A 25,892-nucleotide genomic window follows, 5' to 3' on the forward strand; every position below is an offset into this window, starting at 1 on the left:
TTGCATGAAATTAAATGAAATAATACTCCGATGTTTACATGCACAGCTGACCGTGTTACTACATGTAAAACTTTCAGGCGATATTGTATGCCCCTTCCACTCACCATCAAAGCAGCACTGGTTCTACAGCCAAGGAGAACACATACGACTAGAAGACTACAGCAAAACACCATGCCAGACATATTTAAACAATAGCAGGTTATTCACCGACTACCAGGGACCTCGTCTAACTTCCTCATCAGAAGGGGAAATGCATCGCCTAACAAAAGAGTAGTGTCACCCAAGTACCATTTCAATGTACTGTTCCATGCTAGCTGGCACATCTTACGGCCCTTCACCAAGGTAAGTGAGCCACTGATGACACAAGCGCAGGCTCAAGGGCAGGCATTTGAACATTTACCATCAGGACATGCTCATGAGCCCAGGAATCATGATGTGCCCCTCTGACAATACTTAACAACCAGTAAATACAACAGGCTCCTCTCCATTAATTCCCAAAGATCGGTGTCTTGACGTACCGGCACCTGCTATGAAGTGTCCGCGATGGTGAAACCAGAAAGCGCACTGTAGTTAAAAGTTAGGCGTACAGCCTCCTGAAGCAGCCTATGCTGAAACCTTAAGCATGGTAGTCGGGAAGCGAGCGATGTGCTGATCCAATAAAAGGTGCACGTTCTTAAACAGTAAATAATCAAACCCCATAAAATCCGTTCAACCTCCAAAAGCACGCACGCTACCTTCGATATAAAAAAAAACATGAATATCAATCATGAAGCGTGGCGTCCATTAAGTTGGCGCCGTGCTGATTAAAACAAAAGCTGTGCGGGCTCCAAAAACATATAATTAAACCAAGTTGGTTTACACATACTATCTTCCGGTTGGAAACTGAAAATGCCATCAGCTGAGCGCATTTCGTGCTGAGCCAATAAAATCGCCTCCGCCGCGAAAGCACACATGCTAGCTCCTTTAAAACCAGTGTGACCAGCAGTCTCTACGGAAGAAGCCGGACTAACGCTGGCGGGGCGCCGGGACCTAGACGATGTGGCTGGTCTGGCGGAATCCGATGCCCCACCAGGGCCGGGAGGAGTGGCGCCGATGCGGTGAGTGGGGCTTAGTTGGAGGAAGGAGGGGTGTCTCTGTGTGCTCGTGTGTGTGTGTGTGCGCGGCTGCGGTGGTGGTGGGGGGGTGGTGTGTGTGTCTCTGTATGTGTGCGTGTATGTGCGCTCGTGTGTGTGTGTCTCTGTGTGCGCGTATGCGCGTATGCGGTGCGAAAGCAGGGGGAGGTGTGGCTGTGTGTGTTGGAGCTTCCCAGGAGACAGGAGATGTGCACACGCTCGTGCGGCCTGCGCCAATCCGATTTCTGTGGCTGCGCGTGCCCATCTCTTGTCTCCTGGGAAGCAGAGCCAGTGACTATAGGTCTCTGGCGAGACAGCGCTTCGTGCTGTAATCGCCACGAGACCTAAAAAAGCAGAAAAGCCACAACTCTGCACTCACAGTAGGACAGAGGATGCCATCCTCCATTTTTGTTTTCTTCAACCAAGGGCATGTTGCATTATTGTTCTAGTAGTTTTGCTTTCAACAATTTCATCATTGGCTCAAAACCCCAGCATATAAAGTGCCATTTGCTAAAATCCCCAAATTGGACACTTGTCAGTTTTGTTTTAAAAAATCTACGTCGTCAGCTATGTTTGAGCCAGGGCTCAAAGGCCATTACCATAGGTGAGGCGCTAATAAAAACCCTTAGAAATCCATGGTCTTAGAGAAGACGTTGCTCTGATTGATTTTGAGGCCCTTTTGTATGTGGTCCTATGCTGAACGTAAGCATTTGTGTATAGCCAGGTTCAGCTGTCATCTTAATAAATGTGCAGCACAGCACGTTTCTGATGAGGCTACAGTGGTAGGAAAACCCCAACTGGCTAACACCTGCCTGTAACCTTGTCACGACCCTGGATAGGTGCCGGCGAAGTTCTCGTATTTCTAACTAATCCCTTACCTTTTTTTAGCCCTTAAGCAGATCTGTTAATAACATTGTACAACTTGTCTCCGAACAGGAATCACTGTGTGTGTTTATTAATCATAGACTTGTGATGGTTAGTAAAATGCCCTGAACCTTGTTTTCCCAGCCACATTATTTAAGCCACAAAATCAAAGGAAAACACATCTACATGAGATTTTGTCATTTGATTTCTTCTGCTCTCCCTTAAAATATAATCTTTCCAGGTCGCGTGGCTGCACAATCTAGTACTGTGTAAGAGACCCGACCCTGCTACCCGGCCATTAAAGTACTATATGATACCATCCAGCTATTAGAAACAGCATATTGTACTTTCATTTGGAGTTACACATCAGCGAAGTTTAGTCCTGTATAGAAACAGTATTCTGAGTTTCTCTATATCCATTCATGTGATTTAACAGTGATGTGTATGTTCCAATTTGGTTACACGTTTGGAACGCTGGGGTAATGAGAAGATAAGCCAACCAGCAGAAGATTCATTGGACCGATCTATACCTCTGGAAGAAAGGACACTGATCTAAATATAATTGAGCCTGTTATCACCAGTAAATGACTGTAATGGATACCTCCAGTTGTACAACTGTAATATGAACTACACAACACTGCCCATTCATTCTGCCTCACATGACAGTTAATGTTAATCCGGGTTTCTTCTCTCAGCAGTTTGATGGGCTTGAAAGAGAGGAACCAGGTAGTATAAGCGGTTGTTGTCATGATGCACTAACCTTGTCCTTATACTGGGAATCCAACCGAAGCGATGCAGTGTTCTTTCTCTCACTGTTTCCACTAATGACCGAATACACAGGAGTATGAGGGCCAGCGATCTAAATAGGTTAAAGGGAATCGCAAAAACTGGAGAAAAAAACCTGTTATTTTAAATTTTATTTGGGGTCTCAATTTTCTTATCATTTCTGTGTTATACAAAATAATGTACCCTCATTAGGTACATTCTAGTGGTATTTGCCATTTTGGATTTATGTAGACTGTGCATACAAATTAATTGCAATATGACTGATATGTTGCTAACATTCCGTTCAAGGTTCTGTTATTTCTAGGTCTGTCAATGTTTACAAACCTAAACAGCCATGTTTTGAGAATTCACTGAAAAATGCCCGGTGTTACTCAGATTTGTTAAACTGTTGAAACCTTGTAAAGGATATAGATATATTTTTCTTTCGGCCAAGAGTTACTCTTGCACCAAATTAACTAATCTGATTCCAAAAAGCTTCTTCAATTTACTTTTTCCTCAAACCAGATAGTGCAACTAAAATACGCTGCTGGGACATTCATCTTTGAAAAACAACATTTACAGTGTTTGCATAGATCTCCCTGCCGGGCACTTACCGAGTAATGACATAAGAAATGCCTAAATAATTGAGCTTCCAATAGAGCATCTTTACATTCAAGGATTTTAGAAAAATAAAATGTCTTTTGCACCAGTAGCTGTTTACATGCTGTAATATTGATTAATATGAAGTACTTCACATACTTCACAGCTTTTCTAACATCTTTCCACCGTATTCAATTCTAGATCTAGTCCCTTCGATTTTGGGCAATTTGCTGAATCCTGATGCCATCTTTTCCAACAATGAGATGAGCCTGTCAGATATTGAGATCTACGGCTTTGACTATGACTACACGTTGGCATTCTATTCCAAAGATTTGCACACACTCATTTTTAACACTGCTCGGGATCTGCTAATAGATGAACACAAAGTAAGTACGCTTTTATTTTTTGCATTTTTTGGGCTTGCATGTCTAAGGTACTGTGACACCTTCAGATCTGTGCCATCTGTTTATGTACAGATTTTCAATGTTGTACATAGCATCTAATGCTGTACACCAGGGTAATTGTGTGGTACCACACAGTAGGCTGTACTCCTGGTTAGACCACAATGCCATTGTCACCAAGCCGGGCCTAATTTACCTAGTCTTTAATGCCATTTGCTACAGTTTCTCTTAGCGTGGGGTGTTGAATAGTCACTAATAAGTAGTCCTAAAGTTTAACAAGCATTAAAAATGCAATAGGTCTCGCCTTTTATTAAGTTAAAGCTATTTGCTTTGCTATACAATACCATTAGCAAAGCAAATTGCTTTAACTTAATCAACTTAATTTGCAATGCAATAGGTCTTGCATTTATGCGAGTTTGAGCAATTGAAATTGCAAATAACAATTACTTTTATTTTTGCTTTTGTTTTTAAAAACCTAAATAAAAGGCATTGTCGTTTACAATGCTATTAGCTTAAACTCTGGTAACTGCGAGACCTATTGCATTGCAAATGCTTGTTGCTCTTTTTATAGATTCCCATGTACAGCCCACCGCACACAGCCTACTCGTGAACATCTGCCATGTTGTAAGGGATTCACTGCAGTCAGCACTTCCATGGTTAAATCAAAAATCTCCCACTACCTTGTGACATAAGCAAGCGACGCGAGGAACTGTGGTGTCAAGAAACCTGAAATTTGCTGAGATATTTTATGAAAACCAGACAGTAATATCTCCTTTGACTAAAAATGATACAAGCGACGTGAGGAACTGTGGTGTCAAACCTGAAATTTGCTGAGATATTTTATGAAAACCAGACCGTAATATCTCCTTTGACTAAAAATGATATACAATTTATGTGGAAGATAGAAAGGACAAACACTTTCAAGAGCAGGACATTCCGCCCACATATACAGATACAGGGGCACCAGTGTGTTTTCCGCAGTGAACTCAGTCCTTTACATATTTTTTAACACCTTGCGTGCTGCCCCGATTTCCCCCGGTGCTGGACATTCCATAACTGGGTGTGGTCGTGACGGAACCATTCCGTCATCAGCACAGCTCAACCGTGACTGATGACGGAATGGTTCCGTCACAAGCATCGAAGGGGTTAGAGGGATCTAATTCCGGGTTCCAAGGCCACAGCGCCTGTATGTACAGGCCTGCAAAACTCAGAAAGAATGAGACAACCCACTAGTAGATTAATTGAAGTGAGGATGCTATTTAAGCAGGGGCGTGGCTTTAAGTGGTGCAACATGTGCAGTGGCACCGGGGCATTGAGGCCCAGAAAGTGCTCTGAACCCCGATTACTGATGTATTTTGCAATTCTAACCTTAGCCAGGAGGACAAGTTTCTTCCTTCGCACTAGGGCCCATGACACACTCACTGGCTACGTCACTGTGTTTGAGATGAAAAGATGTTGACAGAGACTGTATGAAGGTATGTTACATTACTCTGTTTGAAATATTAAGCTTTTGAAGCTCACATACACAGTATCTGTATGGTCCCTACGCGCCCCTAGTAGAGATGAGAACCAGAAACAAAGAAAGGTATTAAAGGTAACACACTATGACTTTGTAGATAGGAACACATCATTAGAAGGAATATCGAATGCAGGGATGAAGATCGAAATGAAATAAATACATCTCTTAACTGGGTGTTTTATGAAAGCAGTGATAACAACATACTTTCCTATAGAAGAAACCGATTCAACTCAACAATAGTTAAAACTCGGCCAGAATGTTTTTATCCCACTTATTTTAGTACTAACAAACGCTTTTTTGTTTCTTAGAGGAGGGTAACATAATTAAAAAAAAGTCAACTCCACAGATACTTTTGTTTTGGAAACAGAGGATTCAGCCAAATATGCATTTTCTCAGAGTAGAAATTAATTGTTTAAGGCATATTACCCACGCGTTGACCTCCTGCTGAGTTCCACTGATTGCAGCCCAGCCGGGGAGAAGAGGTCTGCCGGAGAAAGAAAGAAGACATGCTCTTTTGGCATTTTAATTCAAATAAAAAAAAGTGACAAAGTCTGATGCTGTGACCTCTACCACTTGTATCAGTCCAGACAACACAGACCAGTAGAGCTCTCGTCTCCATCGTACAGTTTGTGCTTTGCACAGTGACATAAAATACTGGTTAAGGAATTGTGACACAGGTTACAGTGCTCGTTCTAGTCTGTTTTCTATGTCATTAATGTATCTTAACTCTTCGCTATTCTTCCCCGTTTGCATGTTTGTTTAAAGAAGCCACCGCAATGTAGAAAATAAATTATTACCAAACTGAGATCAAACAGGTTTCTCTGTGTGTCCTCGAGTAGTGGCAGCGCAAGAGCCTCCATTCTTCCGCCCCGGCGCGTCAAGACTGCTTGAAGCACCACTGCCCCCACCACTTCCCACGCATAACATGCAGCCGGAGACACACTAGTCATGTAACATACACATCTGGCATTATGCGCACACATGCCAGCTACCTACGATCAATACCAGCAGCAAAGCCCTTAATAATTCATTATCTACAGTCAGAGCACGTAGTATTATTCTGTTTCTGTAAGCATTTCTGAGAACGACAATGTCGAAATAGGCCTTACAAAGTTTAATAAAGCTCTCTTAGAGGCAGTAGATTCGCTTGCTCCTCTGAAACTGTACAAATAGTATCCCAAAGACAAGCAGGAGACATGGTATTCAGAAGAATTGAGGGTAGAGAAACAGAGATGTAGAAAGTTGGAGAAAGTTTGGAGAAAGACGCATACACCCAGTAGTAAAAAGTTGTATGTGGAGGCCCTAGCTAAATACCACAAAAATATAAAACTGGCTAGGAAAAATAGTCCTTGCCTTACAACTTACAGAGGCAGGGAACTCATCCAGAGAACTTTATAAAATTCTCCAATCATTTGTAAAACCTGTGGCCTGCGAAAGCCCTGATGAGTTTACACAAACTTTATGCGATGACATCTCCGCATTCTTCGAAACAAAATTGAATCTATCTACCAGTAAATAATACAATCCTCAAATTGTATAAACAATGTTGACCCCTCCTCTCCTAGGAAACCAGAGCGTGAAAGCAGTGGATTCACAACCATTCCGTAGGTCAGCTTGTCTGAGATCACTGCTTTGTATAGTAATATCAAATCAGGATCTCCAAACGATCTCCTGCCCGCGAAGATGATGGTCTCTCTAGGGAGCCTGCTTTCTCAAAGCTTCTGTACATTAATTAATCTCTCTCTTAAAGAAGGACAAGTGTCTGGAAAAAGGCGATTGTGAACCCTATTCGTAAAAACGCTGCGCTGCCATGGTCGGACCTGAACAACCTCCGCCCGATCTCCCTCTTACCCCATCTGAGTAAGATGACTGAGAAACATGTCAATACACACCTGTCTAAATACATCGAGGCAGCAGACTGTCTGGACCCTTCTCAATCTGGGTTTAGACCAAATCACAGCACCGAATCAGCTCTCCTCTCCGTGACCGATACCATCCGGATGGCACAGGATAGAGGAGGATCCATGATTCTGGTGCTGTTGGATTTGTCTGCTTCCTTCGACACGGTGTCTCATGCTATTCTTATCAGTCGTCTGAAGAGGGTAGGGATAGGCGGAACGGCGCTAGCATGGCTAGAAAGTTTCATCACTGCCCGCTCACAAAGTGTTCGTTTGGGCTCCCATTTTTCCATCTCTAGGGAGCTCACCAAGGAGGTTCCACAGGGCTCATGCCGAAGCCCCACATTGTTCAATGTGTATGTGGCCCCTTTGGCTGAAATTGTGAGAGAATATGGGTTCACACCAATATCATACACAGATGACACTCAGCTGCTGTTTCCCCTTTCAGACAATGACGCCAGCAGTTAAACTCCTTTGCTGCTGGGATGAGAGCTGTATCCCACTGGATGACCTCTAATTGCCTGCAATGTAACGTAGGCAAGACGGAGGTCATGCTCTTTGGAGAGGCCCCGCTCCTATGGTCACCTGAGTGGTGGCCTCCCAAACCAGGCTCTGTCCCTACTCCCAAAGAGGTAGTAAAAAACTTGGGGGTTCGACTTGATCAATCCTTGACACTTAAAGATCAGGTCAATCAGGTGACTGGATCTTGCTTTAGGGTCATTGGACTTCTGAGAAGGGTTTTCCCTTATCTAGCGGACTGCCATAGGAAAACTTTAGTCCAGGCATTGGTAATCAGTAGACTGGACTACTGTAATGGGCTGCTCATCTCTGCCAATGAGGAACAACTTGGTAGACTACAGGTAGCCCAAAATACAGCGCCCAGACTGATCTTGAATGTTCCATCCAGATGCCCCTCACGCCCTCTATTGAACAAATTACACTTGCTGCCTATTCGCCAGAGGGTGAAGTGTAAGATATGCTGTACAATTCATAAATGCCTGTCTGGTGCTGGTCCTAAGTACCTATCAGAAATTTTCAGACCTTATGAGCCTGGTCGTTCTCTGCGCTCTCAGACCCAATCTCTGCTCCAAATACCACAGATTAAAAAGGAAAGACAGGGAGGCCGAGCCCTCTCCTACCGAGGCCCCACCCTCTGGAACTCCCTGCCTCTTACCCTTAGGCAAAATCCTAATTTGGCCACCTTTAGGAAATGCTTAAAGACTTACTTGTTCCTGACCATGTAGATATCTTTTCACTGCCTGATGGTTTTTCTTTCTGGATATAGCTTTGGTAAGAACACAAGCGCGGAGATACCCCTTCGGGGGTCGAATTCCTGCGCTATATAAGCAAATAAATAAATACATAAATGCAACGCTCTCAATGACATCCACATGTGACAAGTAGATCCGTATTACCTGGTGCCTGGGATCCAACGCCACCGAGAGGGACCAGCGGAGGACGGAGCTGTGGTCGCCAGGCAGAAACAGCGAGGAGCAAAGGAACATGTTGAGGAATCGCCAGGAGGAACAGCGAGGTCAGCGGCTCCAAGCAGGGAGTCTTCATCGGGAGGCCTACGCAGATCGAGGAGCGGCCGCGGCTATAAGTGGCGGGAACCGGTCAATCGGGGATGAGTGAGACTGCCTCTGACGTGTTTCCAAGTCCTGCATGGCATTGATGCCAAGCCTGCGGGACGGGTTGCAGGAGTGAGACGGAGCCAGCAACGTGAGCAGGAGCGTAGGAAAAGCCGGCTGCAGCAGGAATGGAACAGTGGTTCAGCCTCGCCGACAACCCGGGAAGTCTGCTGCTCACCAGGAAACCACGAGGGAGGCGGGCACCTCCTACAGCACAGAAACAGCTGAGGAGTAAGCCACAGGAAGCAGGTACGCGAGGCTCGAATGTATCCTTGTGTAGCGTACGCCGCCATTGTTGCCAAATGGAATGTGGGGTATTTAGAAAAAAACAAAAGCACGCAGACAGCGATACGAAGTAGCTTGAACATTTACACTCAAATTTACAATGAAGGGACTCTCAGTTTGTTACGCTGATAGTCTGTCATGAAAGTTAAGGCATCTTGTCTGAACTTATAAACGTATAATGGATGCGCATAAATACACCCGAAATGGAGCATGTTCGAGAAAACAGCCTCTTTAACTGACATCAACTTCGTACGTTTTGTAGGCGGTGGTATTTCCGTTCGTCGCTAAAGCTTTATCTTTATGGGGCCATGTGTTTAAGACACATGGACCCATAAAGATAAGAATCCTTCTGCGACTCACACGGAAGTCAGATAAGCCCGTCCAAGTGGGCCGTCTGACCAAGAGAAAATTCTACATCAGACAAACCTCTTTCCCAATGTCTGGCCACGTTTAGCATAAGCGGTGACGCCGGCCAATGGGAAAGAGGGGCGGGGCTTAAAACCAGATACTTGAAAGCCCTCCAAAACATAAAATCTCGCCAGCGAGTCTGAACATGTGCGCAGCCCACGCAGGCAAGACCTGAAAATCAACTAGAGGTGTAGAAAGAAAAGAAACATTCCGTGGCCCCAGGTTTAGATTTGCAGTCTGATATTGTCATTCATTATGCGTTTGTTTATGTAAAAGTTTCCATTGCCTAACCGTGAAGTATACCAGACCTTGAGCTTTTAATATATAAGCACACTCTTGTAGAGAAGTATTTTTGTATGGAAAAGCTGTTTTTTAAGAGGTAAAATGTTGACGTTAAGTTGCCATGGACTGAAATCTCGACAAAGAAAAGCCCAAATTGTTCCTATACCTTGGGCTCTGCAGCTTTCTTGACTACGTCAACTAATTGTGAGGAGGGACTCACCGGCGTAGCGCCATGGGCGGATCTTCCCCTTCAGACAAATGTGCTCCTCTCCAGTCGTCACCCACAGGATCCCGCAGAAGAACGATATCCATGCCGCTATCCTGTCTCTCCACAGCCGGTGTGTAAAAGCGTCCCACCGGAAGAAAGGGGAGGAACGAGGGAGGCGGGTGGGGAACTAAGAGTTCCTTAAGGATTGTGTTTGGTCTCTTTTAAGGGAGCTGGAACCTTGTTTTTTCTGGTCACATGCAGCTGGCCCCTTGTTAAATCTTCGAGCGTAACCACGAGTATTTGTAGGGTGTTCTGTTTTTTTTTTTCCTTTTTAATTGAGGGCCATAGAACGGACAAGTATTTACCGCGTGGCACCGATAACAGGAACATGTGACTTCCTTTAATTGTTTTTGAAATAGAACGGCCCCCATGTAATCCTTCTCCCCCCCCACTCCCTCCCCTCCACCTTGAGAAGGATATTCTGTGAGCACTTTAAGGTGTGGTGATGGGTAAATGTTTCAGAAACAACCCAGACTTTGGTATTCTGACGGGTCTTCTTTTCCTCTCTTATGAGCCTCTGGGGAGACACCCGTGATTCAGAAGACAAGGAGCAAGTGACATTGCCCTCTACATCTCCCTCCAGCTCAACGAGGACACCATCAAAAGGAGAACCCGAAGAAAACCCTCTTGAAACCCAACCCCTTGTTACTTCTGGTAATAAAAACCGATCTTTTGGCAAATATATCCAGCCTCCTCGCTTATATATCAAACCTGCGCTCCCACACTAATCTTATGCTTTAGTTTAGTTCCACACTCCATTATTCTATGACCCACATAGGTCACAGAGGAAACTTCATTGGACTGTGTGTGTTTGTGGTCAATGATAGTCCTGACGTAAGTACGGAGTAACTTTAAAAACAATGTCAAGCTCCTTAGCACTGCTGCCATGCACCAAGATAGAATATTGATGAGAAATCATACTTTAGGCAAATGGTGCAATACTCTTTGTAAAACTGTGACAGCAGATACTAATTGCAAAATTGTCATGCACGATTTGTATGCAAGTCCTAGATGAAGTTAAATGCAGAGAATCCATGTATAAATAAATTAATTTGTTAGCACGATGGTTATACAAAATTGATCATGCGGAACTCACTGCTGAATTGGTGGCACAGCCCAAGTGTATCCATACCCCTACTCAAGAAGAGTACCTGACCATGGATTAGAAACCTTCTTAGGAGCAGGCCAAGTCATTGCTGCCCCCGCCTCCTTAACTAGGTCCCAAGGCACCACCTGTAGTTGCTGTTTTGGGCAGGGAGGACAACCGCTTTGCTGCAACTTGGTCTATTGATAACTGGAGGGCAAGTGTAAAGGCACCATTGAGATTGCTGCCTGCATGGAGGACTGACTTGAGGAACAACTAGCTCTGGAATTACCAGAGATTACAGCCCTGCTGGCCAGAACCAAAGACGCACAAGTGAGGGTGAGTAGTGATGTTGCCTTGCAGACTTACTTTTCGGTTCTCCATTGTTGGACCTGGTCCTCTCTACAGGGTCACCCCAAACATTTTGTCTTTTACCCTCTAGTTTTTGCTGAATTCATTTTTGTTGGCCTTAGGCCTCTGTGCACGTTGCCACTGTTAACCTGTGCTTAAGTGCTTGTGCTCACTCCCTTAAAAATGGTTTGATAGGCTTACACCTGATCAGCATATTTAATGTAATTGTAAGTCCCTTGTACAGGGGTATACCATAAAGCCAGGGCCTGCAAATTAAATGCTATCAGTGGGCTTACACACAAAACAGGTGATGGACAGACTGTGGATCAATGTCACACATTCACCCCAGTCCAAAGATCTGGGCCCAAATCCATCGTTTTTTTGCACTCCACACCACCCTGGGTTAGACAATGGCGATATGCAAATCAGCTCTGACCCTGCGCCCCATGGGAACAGTCCAGTCCGAACTACAAAAGCCATGTCCTTCCCAGAACGGAATCAAGCATCCGAGGACCGGACCGGTTTCGAGGTAACACCTCATCAGCCCGGCTAGCTTGACTCCAGTGGTGTGGAGTGCCTGGGACCCACGTCTGAGCATCCCCAGCGCACTTATGGCAGCAATTGCAAACAAAACAGGTGATGGACAGACTGTGGATCAATGTCACACATTCACCCCAGTCCAAAGATCTGGGCCCAAATCCATCGTTTTTTTGCACTCCACACCACCCTGGGTTAGACAATGGCGATATGCACTTATTGTGCCACCCACTAAATTACCACCTTAAAACATGTCCCAGGCCTGCCATTGCAGACTGATTATAGTTCGAAACTGCCAATTCGAAATGACAATATAAACTCCTTGCAAAAAGAACAGTTGGTGGACAGAATGCAGGACAATGCCATACATTTACCCCAGTACAGAGATCTGGGCCTAAATCCATCATTTGTTTGTTCACCATGCCATTCCAGTTTGAACCAATCATATGCAAGGCAGTCTTGACCCTGTGCTCAATGGCAACAGTTCAGCCCGAACTGCCAGGCCAGGACCGCCCTGGACTGGAAACAAGCATCCTAAGACCAGTTTTTTAGCTGGGTCTGAACTGGGGTTGCGAAGTGAGCTAAAGAATGATGATGGATTCAACCCAGATCTGTGACTGGGGGTGAGTGTCTGAAAAGTTTCATTGCTCCGTCCATCATCTCCTTGTGTGTGCGCGTTATTTGCCCTAAGTTGGCAGGGCTTGCCCAGATGTGGGTGCCTTCCTCACTTTGCCACTGGTTTCAAGCTAGCTTGTCTGATGAGGGGTGTTGCCCAGAAACAGGTCCCAGGATGCTTGTTTCCGGTCCAGGGAAGACCTGGCTTGGCAGTTCGGGCTGTACTGCTCACACGAGAAACCGGTCCCCGGGAGCTTGTTTCCTTCCCAGTGTAAGAATTGGCTTTTGTAGTTTGGTTTGCCCTGTTCCCATCATGCACTGTGACAGGAACAGACTAATTTGCATACAGCCAGGTTCTGAAACTGGGATGGTGCAGTGAGCTAAAAAACGGTGTTGGATCTAGCCCTGATCTCTTGACTGGGTGAGAGCTTTCTGCTTAATTCAGAGACTCTGTCCCTCACCACCCCTTGTTGTAAATATTTTTGTCCACCCTAAGCGTGGAAGGGTATTCTCAGATGTGAGACCCTTGCTCATTGCACGATCAGGATTCAAGCAAACCGGGCCGAAGACGGCTGTAATGCCAGAAACCGGTCCCCGGGAGCTTGTTTCCTTCCCAGTGTAAGAATTGGCTTTTGTAGTTTGGTTTGCCCTGTTCCCATCATGCACTGGGACAGGAACAGACTAATTTGCATACAGCCAGGTTCTGAAACTGGGATGGTGCAGTGAGCTAAAAAACGGTGTTGGATCTAGCCCTGATCTCTTGACTGGGTGAGAGCTTTCTGCCTAATTCAGAGACTCTGTCCCTCACCACCCCTTGTTGTAAATATGGACTGCTCACACGAGGCACAGGGTCAAGACTGATTTGCATATAGCTGGGCCTGAACTGGGGTGGTGAAGTGAGCTAACGAATGTTGATGGATTCAACCCAAATCTGTGACTGGGGGTGAGTGTCTGAAAGGTTTCAGCGATCCGCCCATCATCTCCTTGTGTTTGCAATATAAACCCATTGCCAAGCCTTTAACTCATTATATTGCAGATAAATCATCCCTAAGGTAGGCTCTATGTAGCCCATAGGGCAGGGACCATTGTATTTAAAAGGTTGGCTATTTTCAAGTTTACATGTCCTGGTAGTGAAAAACTCCTACATTTGTTTTTCACTACTTTTTTACTGAACTACCCCATAGGATAACATTGGGTTGCCTTATTACATTTAATAAGTGCTAACTTTTGATTAGGACCAGTTATTCAGTCAATATTTAGAATCTATGAAATTGTAATGAAAAATCTTCTTTAATGGCAAAGTCTGATTTTTAATTAGTTTTGAAAATGCCACTTTAAGTTGGCATTTTACTGGTCTTTGTGCCTCCCGCCTGTTTTGGGTCACTTAACTAGTATACCTGACAGTTAGACTTTGTGAATTCCTCCCCAGACAGTTACACAATAGAAGGATTAGGCATGTCTGAGTGAAACATCTGTTGGAAAGTGGTGGGGGGCGAAGCTGAGCACAACTCTACTTGCAACTGAATATGGTGTGCTTGCCTCCACACAAAGGACCCAACATCTCAACATTGTCGCAGCAGCCAGCTTAGAGCCAGGGTAGGCAAGGCAGAAAATTCCATGCGCTTCAAAGAGCCTTTTTAGATCTTCTCTCACCTTCCAGAAAAAGGGCAACAAGGGTAGCAAAACAGTAACTTCAGACCTACGCCTCAGTTTCCTCCTGGACTTGCAAAAGGATACTTTGAGGGCTGCCCTTCTGTTGAGCCTTCAACTTCACCCTGAGCCCAGTGCTACCAAAGTGACTCCAAGGGCTAGTATCCTGGCTGCCTGTTCAGAGCCACAGGGACACAAAAGGTTCCCACGATGTTTAACCTGCACCTGGATCCAGCCTGCATGAGTCCCGAACCCCCAAGTGATGTCCCAGTAGTCCTGGTCCCTTGGTTGTAGCGCTAAAGATGCCTAGATGGTCAAATCCCAAAACGAAAGACTTAAAAAAAAAATTGGACAAAAACTGCTCTAAGAACCAGGAGGAGTCCGGGACCTACCAGTTCGCCTACCCCCCTGAGGTGCATCGCCGCTTGGATTAACCACGGGGCTTCTCCCCCATGTTCTTCTCTGCAGCAGCAATTCCTGTTCCAGCGGCCTTGTGGAACTGTCTTTGGCTGCTACTCTCGGCTTCTTTCCACTAGAGATTTTCGAGTTCCAAAAAAGAGAGTAAGTCAGAACGTAGAGATCTTCACTGCGGCATCGACTCAAGGCTCCCCAGTGACTATTCTCCATCTTCGGATACCACCTGCAGCCTTTACTCTCCGAACATTATTCTCAGAATTTCGTTTAAGTCTGAAAGTAAGTGCTGACAGGGCCTAATCCACTTATTGTATTCAAACTGCGTTCCATCGTGGTCTGCTATATTTTTAGACTTTGACCTTGTCTCGTGCGACTAGATGTCCATGGTTGGGGTTTTGATATTTTAGGTGCTAGTTTTTACAAAAAACTCAAAACTTTGTGAGACTTTTGAGTGTATTTGATGGTACGTATGGTCAAAAGACATTACAGTGTAATACTCTCACAAAAACTGTCTTGGGTCCAGTCAGTCTCATTCATAAAACCTGGATAGCTATGGCTTTGAGTAGCAAAGCTTAAACAACAGCACTAGTGGAAAGCATTTATTTGCACCAAACAACAAAATAAGAAAGTCACACAACACAAAAGAAATGCAACACCAATTTATAAAAATTGATTATATTTATTCATCATTTTTAGAGTTCAAGACTAACAAATTCCACTCGGCCCAGTCCTTAGTGGGCATCAGTTGTCCATGGTGGCCCCCAGGGTCCAGCAGCGAAGCATAGAGAAATCACCAGGCAAGAGAGTGTGTTCCCCTTGTGCAAGAATGTTTAACCCCTTCGATGCGGATGACAAAGCCAGCTCGTCATGGGCGTTACCTGCGCTGCGCGCATGACGAGCTGGCTTTGTCACGTAACGCGGGTTTTTTGAATTTTCAGCGCGCAGCGGGAAAACCCGCTAGCGCGCATGCGGTTAAAGGAGAGATTGAGTTTCCAGAAGCAAGGTGCCCCAAGCCAATTCTAGGGTGCCACATCACCTCTCCACCCCTGTCCAATACAGTTTCAATAATTTAAACTTGGACTCGGCACCCGGGTACCTACGGCACTGATAGACAGGCTTAAGTTGGGGAAATTCTTAAAGTATTTAGCAGTACTAAACAGTTAAAAGTTCAAAACACAGCACAATAAAAATCTCACAACCAGTTTCCAACAATAGAGAAAAATGTGCGAGCAAAATGACACTAAAAAGACAAACAATTCAATAAGGAAAACTGGAGATATGATTTTTTTTAAAGATTTAAGTCAAAAAGAGCCAAGAAAATTTACAGTTCTAATCATTAGTCACTGTGCACGGTTGACTGGGACGTAGGTGCGATTCAAGGAGCATGTTTCAGATATACCCAGTGGGTTGTTCCGGTGAAAGATTTTACCTTTTGACTTAGTCTCTGAAATGTAAGGGGAAAAACCTCCAGCAGGGCAAGGTTGCAGGGTGTAACTGATGAAGCCCTCTTGAAGCTGTATAGCCATTGGAGGAAGTCCCGCTGAAACCGTTGATTTTGACTGGAAAATCTCTAAGCTGGAGACATTCAAATTTCGTGGCCACAGAAATTCTCTTGTTAAGGGTTTTCAATAAATATTAAAAACAGTGGTTTAATTGCCTCTGTAGATTAGCCCAATCCAAAGGTAGCAGGTTTATTAATTTTTGTGAACTTTAGGGATGATCATAGGACACCTGTAGCCCTAACAGTGAAAATGGAATTTGGTACCACTTTTAAAAACTAGGGACCCTACCTTTTGGGGTGCTAAGCCTACGTAGGCCTGACTTAATGTTTAAAAGTAGGGTTCTTTCCTATCTAAAAAGGGTTAGTTGGACAGGTTCACCTACACGTTTAAAAGCTGCAGGAAACTGTCTATACAGGTAGGCCTGAAACCAGGCTTTATTTGTCACTGTAGAGAATAGTATGATTAGTGCTGCAGTCCATAGGTGATATTTTATTTTCTATGCCATTGATGTGTTTTTCTACAACATATACTATGAACTTTCAGTAGTGTTAAATATTTTAAATGGGGATTAACCAGTTTTACCATGTATTATTAGTCCGAGCATGTACACTGGGGCGTGGAAAGCAGTGCCCAAGCACCTAGGGTTAAAAACAAGGAATACCAGTCATGGGGTAACCACACAAAAAGAAACACTTTCTTTTCTTTTTTTTTTTTTTGCAAAATACATGAGTCGGTTGGGGGGATCATTCTAATACAATATAGATTATCACAGAACAAATCAAAGCATGTTAAGATACTATGAAAATCGAAACAAAACATTTTACACCAAGCGAACTTGAAAAAGTACATTATGAGCAGTCAAAAAAAACGCATTAAACTATGGAACAATAGGAATTGAGACATTTGACTTAAAGCTAACAGATAACACAGGAGGAGAGAAGGAACCCTATTTAAGACTCGAGATATTGTGTGACTGAGCCCCATATTTGTTAACCAAGCTTCTTTTTCCTTGTGCCCTTGAGAGCATAAAGACTATGTACCATGTTATGTACTGCAAAGAACCTAGACCGCCATACCTCGAAAGAGGGTGGTTCCTCTTGTAACCAGAACTATGCAATACATAGTCTGTAAACCGATGTCGCTACAAATATTAATTTAGCATGCTGATTTGATATTCCCATATCCAGCAGACCCATTTCTACCCCTAGGAGGATCTGTGTTGCAGACAACTGAATTAGGTTACCTACAATTTCCGATAGGCATTTTTCTATCTTCGACAAGAGGGGTGCCAAAGATGGGCATGCAAAATAAGTATGTACATCGTCTGCGGAAATAAAACCGCAGCGAAAACATTTCCCAATCTCATCCCCAGGCCATTTTGACACCTTATCCGTTGTATAATATAAATTAAAAAGTGATTTAAAATGTTGCACAGAGAGCTTTGCAGACAGGAATACATCTTTCGCCATTCCCAAAGAAGTTTCAATTTGAATATCCTGCCTGTCTAATTTAGCCCCCCATTTAAGATTCTGCTGTTCAATGTCATTAGCTTTAGTACTTAACATAAGGTTATATAGCATGCCAATCTTTGCCCCTCTTGTATTACCCTCAATTAGGGGATTTGGTTGAAAAGTGATACCACTGTTCTCCAAATACTCCCTAATCTGCAAATATTTAGAAAATTCCCTCTGGGAAGCTGGTATTGTGCCCGTAGTTGTTCAAAAGATTTGAGAGAACCATCAGAATAAAGATCTCCCACCACCCTTATTCCTCTCCCCCTCCAATTATACACCACTCTATCCCATAGATCAACTGGTAAAAATATTGACGATACCACTGGTGTGTACCATGAAATTTTCCCGAAGCCAAACATGTCCCTGACTGTTCGCCAGACCTTGTACGCTGCTTCCAGGGTCTTGAACCGCGTACGCTTGTAATAGCTCCATTTCAGATACAGGAATAAGCAGTTTTTTGCTTTTACCCCCAATAGCATTTGATATATCGAGGGGCATTCCGTGAGCTGCGCCGGAGCTGCCCCTCTCAACAAAATGCCCATCCCTAGTAGCATACATGCATAATAGTATAGTACAAAATCCGGTACCAACCAGCCTCCTAGATTTTTTTTGTCAATATCATAAAACGCCTAGCCCGTCGTGCTTTACGCCCTAACAACATGAAGAGCATACAGGTTGCTTGCAGTTGTGCCAAGCTAGCCTTAGGGACCTCCAAGGGTATGCAACGAAAGAGATATAAAATTTGTGGGAGAATCATCATTTTTAATAGATTACATCGCCCCACTAGGGAGAGGTGCAAGCATTCGGCACAATCTAATTGTTTCTTTACTCCGACCAAAAGCTGATCCCAATTTGCTTTGACCAGAGTGGTTGTACATGCTCTAAGTTTAACCCCCAAATATACAACCTCTTGGCATAGCCTTGGATCAGCATAATTCGGAATATTTGCACTTAATAACTGAGTCTTGGTGCAATTCAGCTTGTAGCCAGATGACCTACTGAATACTACAGCCAATTGTTCAATTGCCTGCATCGCTATAGCTGGATTCGACGTGACTACTGCCACATCGTCTGCGTATGCTAGTACCTTAAATTGGTGGGACTGTATAAGTAAAGGAGGTATACGCAAACTGGATTCTAGCATCCTTAAAAAAAGGGTCGATATATAAAGAAAATAAAAGAGGAGAACAAGGGCAACCTTGCCTAGTACCTCTACAAATTTTTACCTCAGCCGACTTGAGTCCCATAGCATTAATACGAGCAACAGGTCGATGATAAAGTGTCTGCAATGATTTAATGAACTGTGGTCCAAAGCCGCGACTCCTCATAACGTCGCATAGGAAGCACCATGTAACAAGGTCAAAAGCCTTCTCAGCATCTAATAAAATTAAACAGAATGGTTCCCGAGTAACTTTCACATAATCAAAAAAAGTAATCACACGATTAACGTGATTTGTTGTACCGTGTTGAGGGATAAACCCATGCTGTATTGTCGATACTAGTCCTGAAATGACTAGGGAGAGTCTATGGCTAAGATCTTCGAATATATTTTCCCATCTGCATTTAAAAGCGAGATGGGCCGATATGATCCAGGCATATTCACCGGCTTCGCCTTTTTGTGGAACACTACTATACATGCCTCATTCCATGTTTTAGGGGCTACGCCTTTCTGTGCCGCTAGCATTGTTGCCAAGAGATCTGTCTTTAGAGCAGGGAAAAAGGTTTTATATATTTCCAACAGCAGCTAATCTGGCCCCGCCGCCTTCCCCATCGCTAGCCCATTTACTGCTTTATCCAGTTCTTCTAGTGAAATGGGAGTCTCCAACAGTTCCATCTCCTCCGCCGGAAGATCACGCATACAGTATTGAGTGATCAAAGTAGCAGCACCTACATCATCATATACGTCATTTTGGTAGAAAGTCTCATAAAACTGTCTAAACACCTCCAAGATTCCCTGATCATCCTTAACAGAATCACCATTCACATCTAGTACTTCGTCTATACGCTGGGCTGTCTCCCTTGATCTAACTTTTTGGGCGAGACATCTGCCACTTGCCTCGCCATACTCATAATGAATTTGCTTCTTAATAAAAAACTTTTTTGCTGCCTCTTTAGACCAACTCAAGTTTAACCTTGCCTAAAGCCGTGCCACTGCCATAACCTGGTCCGCTGGATCTATCCCAGCCTGAATACACTGCATAAGAGCTTCCTCAGCTGTTATCAGCTCCTGATATAATTCTTTTGTTTTTGGCTGCCTGCTTTTTTTGGTTATATAAACCGAAACTCAGCGCCTCTCCACGAAAAGCGGCCTTAAAGCAGTCCCACACACATCCCACACTACTACTCTCTCGGTTAGTATTAAAAAAGAATATTATCCATTGTTTCATATGGTCGATAAATTGCTGTTCCAAAAGTAGTTTACGATCGAAAGAGAAGCCCCTTGGTCGCATAATTGATGCTATACTTGCTACGGACAGAACTACTGGCCCGTGGTCCGAGGTGATTCTCGGATATACGTGAATCGTTACCTGATTTAACAGTGATTGAGAAGTAAAAAAATAATCTAATTGAACTAGCGTCCGATGGGGAAAAGAAAAAAAAGTGTATCCAGGTGCCCCCCCCCCTAAAAAGGCCCACACATCCACTAACCCACGATCGCCCGTTAATGCCTGTAATGCTTTAAACATGCGGTTTCCTGCCAGTATACCTCAATTGTCCGTTGTTTAGGATATTAGGTGCTAAGTTTATATTAAAATCCCCGCAAAGGATCAGTGGTGTGGGCCAAGTTGCTAATTAAACATTGAGTGGTTGCTTCATCTAAGTTTGCCCCATATACTACACAAATCGTAAATTTAGTATGGCCCACAACACATTCTGCAAATGCCCATCGACCTAGCCCATCACATAATATCCTAACAGTATTGGCTATATGTTTTTTGCCAAGAATTGCCACTCCTCTCGTGGCACCCGAGTATTTGGTACAGGTAATTAAGTTAAATCCCAGTTCTTCTAACATTTGTCTCTTTGACCATACTATATGAGTCTCTTGCAGACATACTATATCACAATGGAGAGCTCGTAGTTCCTGTGCGACCCGTCGTCGTTTCTCCAGCGAGTTCAACCCCCTCACATTCAACGTGCCTACCCTAATCCCCCTACCTGCCATCTAGCCATATCTGATTTTCTTCCATTTGTCCACAATTTAATCTAAAAAACATCGCTGACTGCCCTATCAAAAAGACTCTTTCCCAACCTAGATTCATGTATTATTTTCTTTTTCCTGCCCAATTCCCTCCCACAACCCCCCATTCTCGTGCCCACCCCACCCTTCACTTTCCCCCCACCCCTCCACCACCCACAACGAGGCTTAAGGACCATGTCCTCAACGATGTGGACGTGCCTTCACCCATGCCCCACTGTTTGACTCCCCATCCCCCCACCCTCTGGCTCTCTCCCACCTCACCCCAATCATAAGCCTTACATCAGGCACTCTATAAATTACAGACTCCCCGTCCTTCTTTTCATATAAAACCATCAGAGATCCTATATTGGGTAAATACTCATATCTTTGCATATCTATGCATATGTCATCAAGTACTCTCCCTTAAATAAAAAGAAGCACACCAAGAAACAGAAAAATAGTAAATAAAAGAAAAAAACATTTTGGAAAACGGAAAGATAAGTCCTATGGGAAAGAGAGAGAGCCCCTACAATATAACCATCACTACATTACGTTCCCGGTGCGTGTAAAACCCAACAATCCATTCCAAATAATAATGCAAACACTTCTGATTTAAAGCCATTTCCATTAACTGTAGTATTCGAATTTGGGCTTTTTGATTATTTATCCATTTCTTTTAAGTACGCCTGTGCCTCTGAGCCAGAAGTGAAATATCGGGTTTGGCCTCTACAAATCGTCTTCAGTTTAGCCGGATTGAGCAGGAAGCATTGAGCTCCCTTTGCTTGAAAAGGTGCAATTAGTTTCCGCAGTTGCCATCGCTCATGCACCGTCTAAGGGCAAAAGTCAGGGCGCACAAAGAACTCGCATCCAGCGCCTTTCCGTGTTCGCTCAGGCCGGGCCAAATCATATAATGCCTCTCTCAATAGGTAGTTATTCAGGCAAATTAAAATTGCCCTGGGATATGCATTCTGATCATTGCCCCGTTGCCGTATCACAAATGGGAACCTATGCGCCCTAATGACTTCGATATCCCAGTTCCCAGCATTAAGTTCAGGAAAGGCTTCCTTGAATAGCTGGATGATAAATTTGCGTGGGTCTGAGCCTTCTTTTCCTTCAGCAATACCTAAAACGCGCCAACTATTGCGCCTTGCCCGGTTCTCTAAGTCTGTGAGCTTCCAGTCCACATCTGACTTGGATTTTTGCAAGTTCTCAATAACTGTTTAGCCAAAGTGTCTTCTGCTGAGGAAACTCGCTCTTAAACTTCTACAACCCGTGTAGTAACCTCCGCACAAGTTTTCACCAGGCGTCTAACTGTATTCTGGAGCTTTCTCACTGCTCCTTGTGTGCGCAGGCTCTCAGCTCTGGTCTCATTCCGATGCGCCATTATACTTTTATAAATCATTCCTAAAGTTGAGTCCTCCTCAAAATCCTCCTACTCCAAGTTAAACTGAGCCACTAGTGAACATTGACCATTCCCTGAGTTTTCTTCCATCTCTGCAACTCTCCTTACTGTTCCATGGGACAATGAATATTCAAGCTCCTCCTGATCCTCCCGGTCTTCTTCACCAAGCGTAGCCCCCCAATCACCTGGGTTGCCAAGGCTGTCTTCATCGTTTTCTTTATCAGATGCCGTTGTTAAGTCTGACATAGAATAGAACTTACCATCTGAGCCAGTATACTCAGACTCACTACCTTTCTCGGTTGCTGGACAGTTACTGAAATCTATATTACCAGCTTCTCCTGTTATAACTCCACCATTTTCCACTGCGGGCTCACTTAAAAAGTCCGCTCCCCTTGCTCCCCCTGCTTGATGCATTGGAGCCACCTGCATTGAGTGCTCGGTAGAGGGGTTCGCACTCTCAACTATTGATGGCACATGCTGAGCGACCGCCATCACTTGAGCATTTTGAGACTCCACAATTGCCCCGGGTTTGACTTTGATTCTTTTTTATTAAATCTTGCTGGAACGACCCGTTGTTTCAGTGGAACATCTTGAGGAGGTTGAATCTGACACCCCTTCTGAGCCTGATACTCGGTCTGCCCTATTCAATTCAGCGTATCAGCTGATTGCATTGCAGCTCCTATCGCCACTAGCAGTACTGTCCGGGGGGACATTCCCGAAATTATTAGCTTCACCGCCCCCAGCACTATCCTGCACCACTGCCAAAATCACTGACGCCCCCTCTGCGGGAGTACTCACGAAGGCGGTCGCAGCTGTTCCTCCGCGGTTCCTCGTGGCTCCTCTTCCTTTCGACATTGCCTACGGGATCAAAAATCCGACGGCTGCAAATGTTCAAATCAGACTGCGGACCGCAGAAACAATCGCGCTGTCAAAACAACTCTCTGGCTCTTCTCCGGACACTCCACAGACCTCCACACCCAAGTCCACACACTGCTCAACGTGCCGAACGAAGCTCTCTCCAAGTGAAACAGAGCCGCGCCTCACAGAGCCTAAGCCACCGCTGCTGCAGCCCGTTGCAAGATTCCACCGAGCCGGTCAGTGTGAGGAGCCAGCCAGTCGGCCGACCAACCGCCACAGAACGCCACTGCTGAAGGTTGCCAGGAACTGAAATGCACGGTAAGCACTTGTGCTATCCCCTCTGCTTTAACCACTGCTTTCCATGGGTTACTACTGCTTCAGGAACGGGAAAACCAGAGGGGTTATTGAGGGTTTATTGAGGAGACAAACGGAGCATAGCTTTGAGCACCTCACACGGCCACTGCTGCGGCCGCCATCTTGCCTCAATCAAAAGAAACACTTTCTTGCAGTGACTTCATCATGTTTTGTAGGGATTCTGTGCACTTCCTTTCAGGAGCACTGAAGGCTAATCCAGTGCATAGCCCTAACTGAGACAAACACTTTAATAGCATTATTTATTTTGACCCTACCTAGAGATCCTTATTTATTCAAAGTGTAAGGCTTGGTGTCACCCACCCCTCGGTGATCATTCTCTGCAGTCCCAGTACATTTAGGTGCAGCACCACTGATATGCCTTGACTGTAACTGCTAGTAACTTCTATGCAAACTCCTTACATTGATGAACTCCATAGGGTGTCCACCATGAAGCCCAAAGGAGCCTCTTAGGACTTTACTCTGAAATCTAGGACGGTGAGTCAAAGAAGCCTCTTAGCACATTGAACTGAATCGCTTTTCCCATATATTAATATTAAGGTAAATATTTTACTTTTTACAAAATATAGCTGCGACTTGACATTGATGTAGCAAACCGTATTGTTAAATCATGTGCACCAATAGTATAACATCCAGTCTTATCATTAGTTTGTTGAGTCAGGCATCAAAGTTCAGTCAGCCTGTTATCTTTTACAAATCCCAGTTAAACAATTGATCATTTGGTCTCATTAGAAATGGTACACATTAAATATGAACATGTTGAGGAGGTAAGTGCAAATAAGTAAAAATATTACTTTAGACTTTTTTAGTTCAGAAAGCAGAGTTAAAATGTAGAAAACTCTTTAAGGTAGCAAGCAAAGCTGTCTCATTTTAAACGTCATAATGGTGAAATTGTGTTTACATTATTTTCACTCATTCCTCTTTGCACTGAACTACTGTAAGGTTCATGTCAGTTTAGTTTTTTTTCAGCCCAGATAAACTGAAAGGACGTCACTCTGATGCATGTTCATAAGTGACGATTTATTGGCAGCGAACAATAGAAGTCAAGGCGTGAGCTGATGCATATTGACCTCTTTTTTATTTTTTGTTTTGTGCAATGAACAAGATACTTCTCTTTGAAAACGTTTTTCTGTAGGGTACTCTAACTGTGGATTGCTCACCAGGTGACAGACTAGATCCAGAAACTCAAAAGCAATGCTCCTGCCCACCGGTAGGTGTTGCTGTGTGGCTCTGCACCAAATTCATTGTACTCCAGAAGTGATAAGTAGAGGCGCATACAAGCGCCGCCCATTCATGCTGATGTTGGTTTCTTTCGAAAGCTTGTCTGCGCCCTTAGACATCGAGCTTATCAGTTAATTGGTAAAACCAATGTGCAGACTTCTAATTTGGGATGTTTTTAGATGGAAAGAAGACCATTTCACAGGATGGGAAGATGAGAGGGCAGTGAGGAATCTAGGTTAAAGTATCTACCAGAACGAGCATTACTGTAGCTAAGACGTACTTATTCTGATGCATCCTTCTAGCCTCAGATTCCTCACCTTGTGGATAGATACCAGAGGAGTATCTCCCATGGCGTTTGGTTTGTGGAATGACTCAGCCTAAAATGTCATGCAGGCCCGAAAGGGCTATATGCCTATCCCAACGGACCTGGCGGTAAAAGCAGTAGTGCTTTGTAAACGTGTGCACTGATGCCTGTGTAGCAGCCTGACAGATATTCAGGACAGGCACTCCGTTGGCAGTCCTCGCTCTGATTAAATTAGCACTCAGGCCATCTGGTGGCTGCTTCTTAGTCCATGCATAGCAGATCTGAATACCAGGACTATCCATTGTGCGATGGTCCGCTTCTGCACCACCTTGAATTTCTGTGCTCTAGAGAACAAAAAAGAGCCAATGAGCCCCCCGATGTTTCTTGGTGCGACCATTGTAAAAGCTCAGTGCACTCATGGGGTCCAAATGATTAAAGCCCAAATGATTAAAGCCTTTCCTTCCCTTTCGAGGAAATCAACGGAGCAAAGAAGACAAGATGAGTAGTGGCCTGTCCAATTTGCCACTATCTTCTTCAGGACCATACCTTGAATTCTTAACTCTAGTTTGTCTGGAAAAAAATGTGATGTAAGGCTGCTGGGCCGTAGGGGCCTGAACCTCACTCACACAGAGTGCTGATCTTATTGCAACCAGACAGACCATTTTCAAAGTGAGGCGGTCCAATGGACATCTGAATGTCTTGAAAGGGGTACACAGCAGGAAGGTGAGAACTGAATTTAGGCCCCACTGAGGCATTTGCAGAAATATATGTTGCACACCTTTTAGCGAACTCACAACAATGGGTGATTTGGACAAGGATGGCTGGTCTGGCAAATGTGAAAATGCAGAGAGCCA

The 25,892-nt window shown here is 44.3% G+C and overlaps 1 protein-coding gene across 3 annotated transcripts in view; it reads left to right on the plus strand.

The window, feature by feature from the left end:
- NT5DC3 (5'-nucleotidase domain containing 3) overlaps positions 1-25,892 on the plus strand; it is a 391,194-nt gene that overhangs the window by 56,835 nt on the left and 308,467 nt on the right. For all 3 annotated transcript variants that reach the window (XM_086919171.1, XM_086919172.1, XM_086919173.1), the window contains exon 2: positions 3,543-3,727. In XM_086919171.1, coding sequence (XP_086775297.1) covers positions 3,543-3,727 — 185 coding nt within the window. The remainder of the gene's footprint in view (positions 1-3,542; positions 3,728-25,892) is intronic.

This window comes from Lissotriton vulgaris, chromosome 1_1 (genome assembly GCF_964263255.1).
Source record: "Lissotriton vulgaris chromosome 1_1, aLisVul1.2, whole genome shotgun sequence".
NCBI lineage: Eukaryota > Metazoa > Chordata > Amphibia > Caudata > Salamandridae > Lissotriton > Lissotriton vulgaris.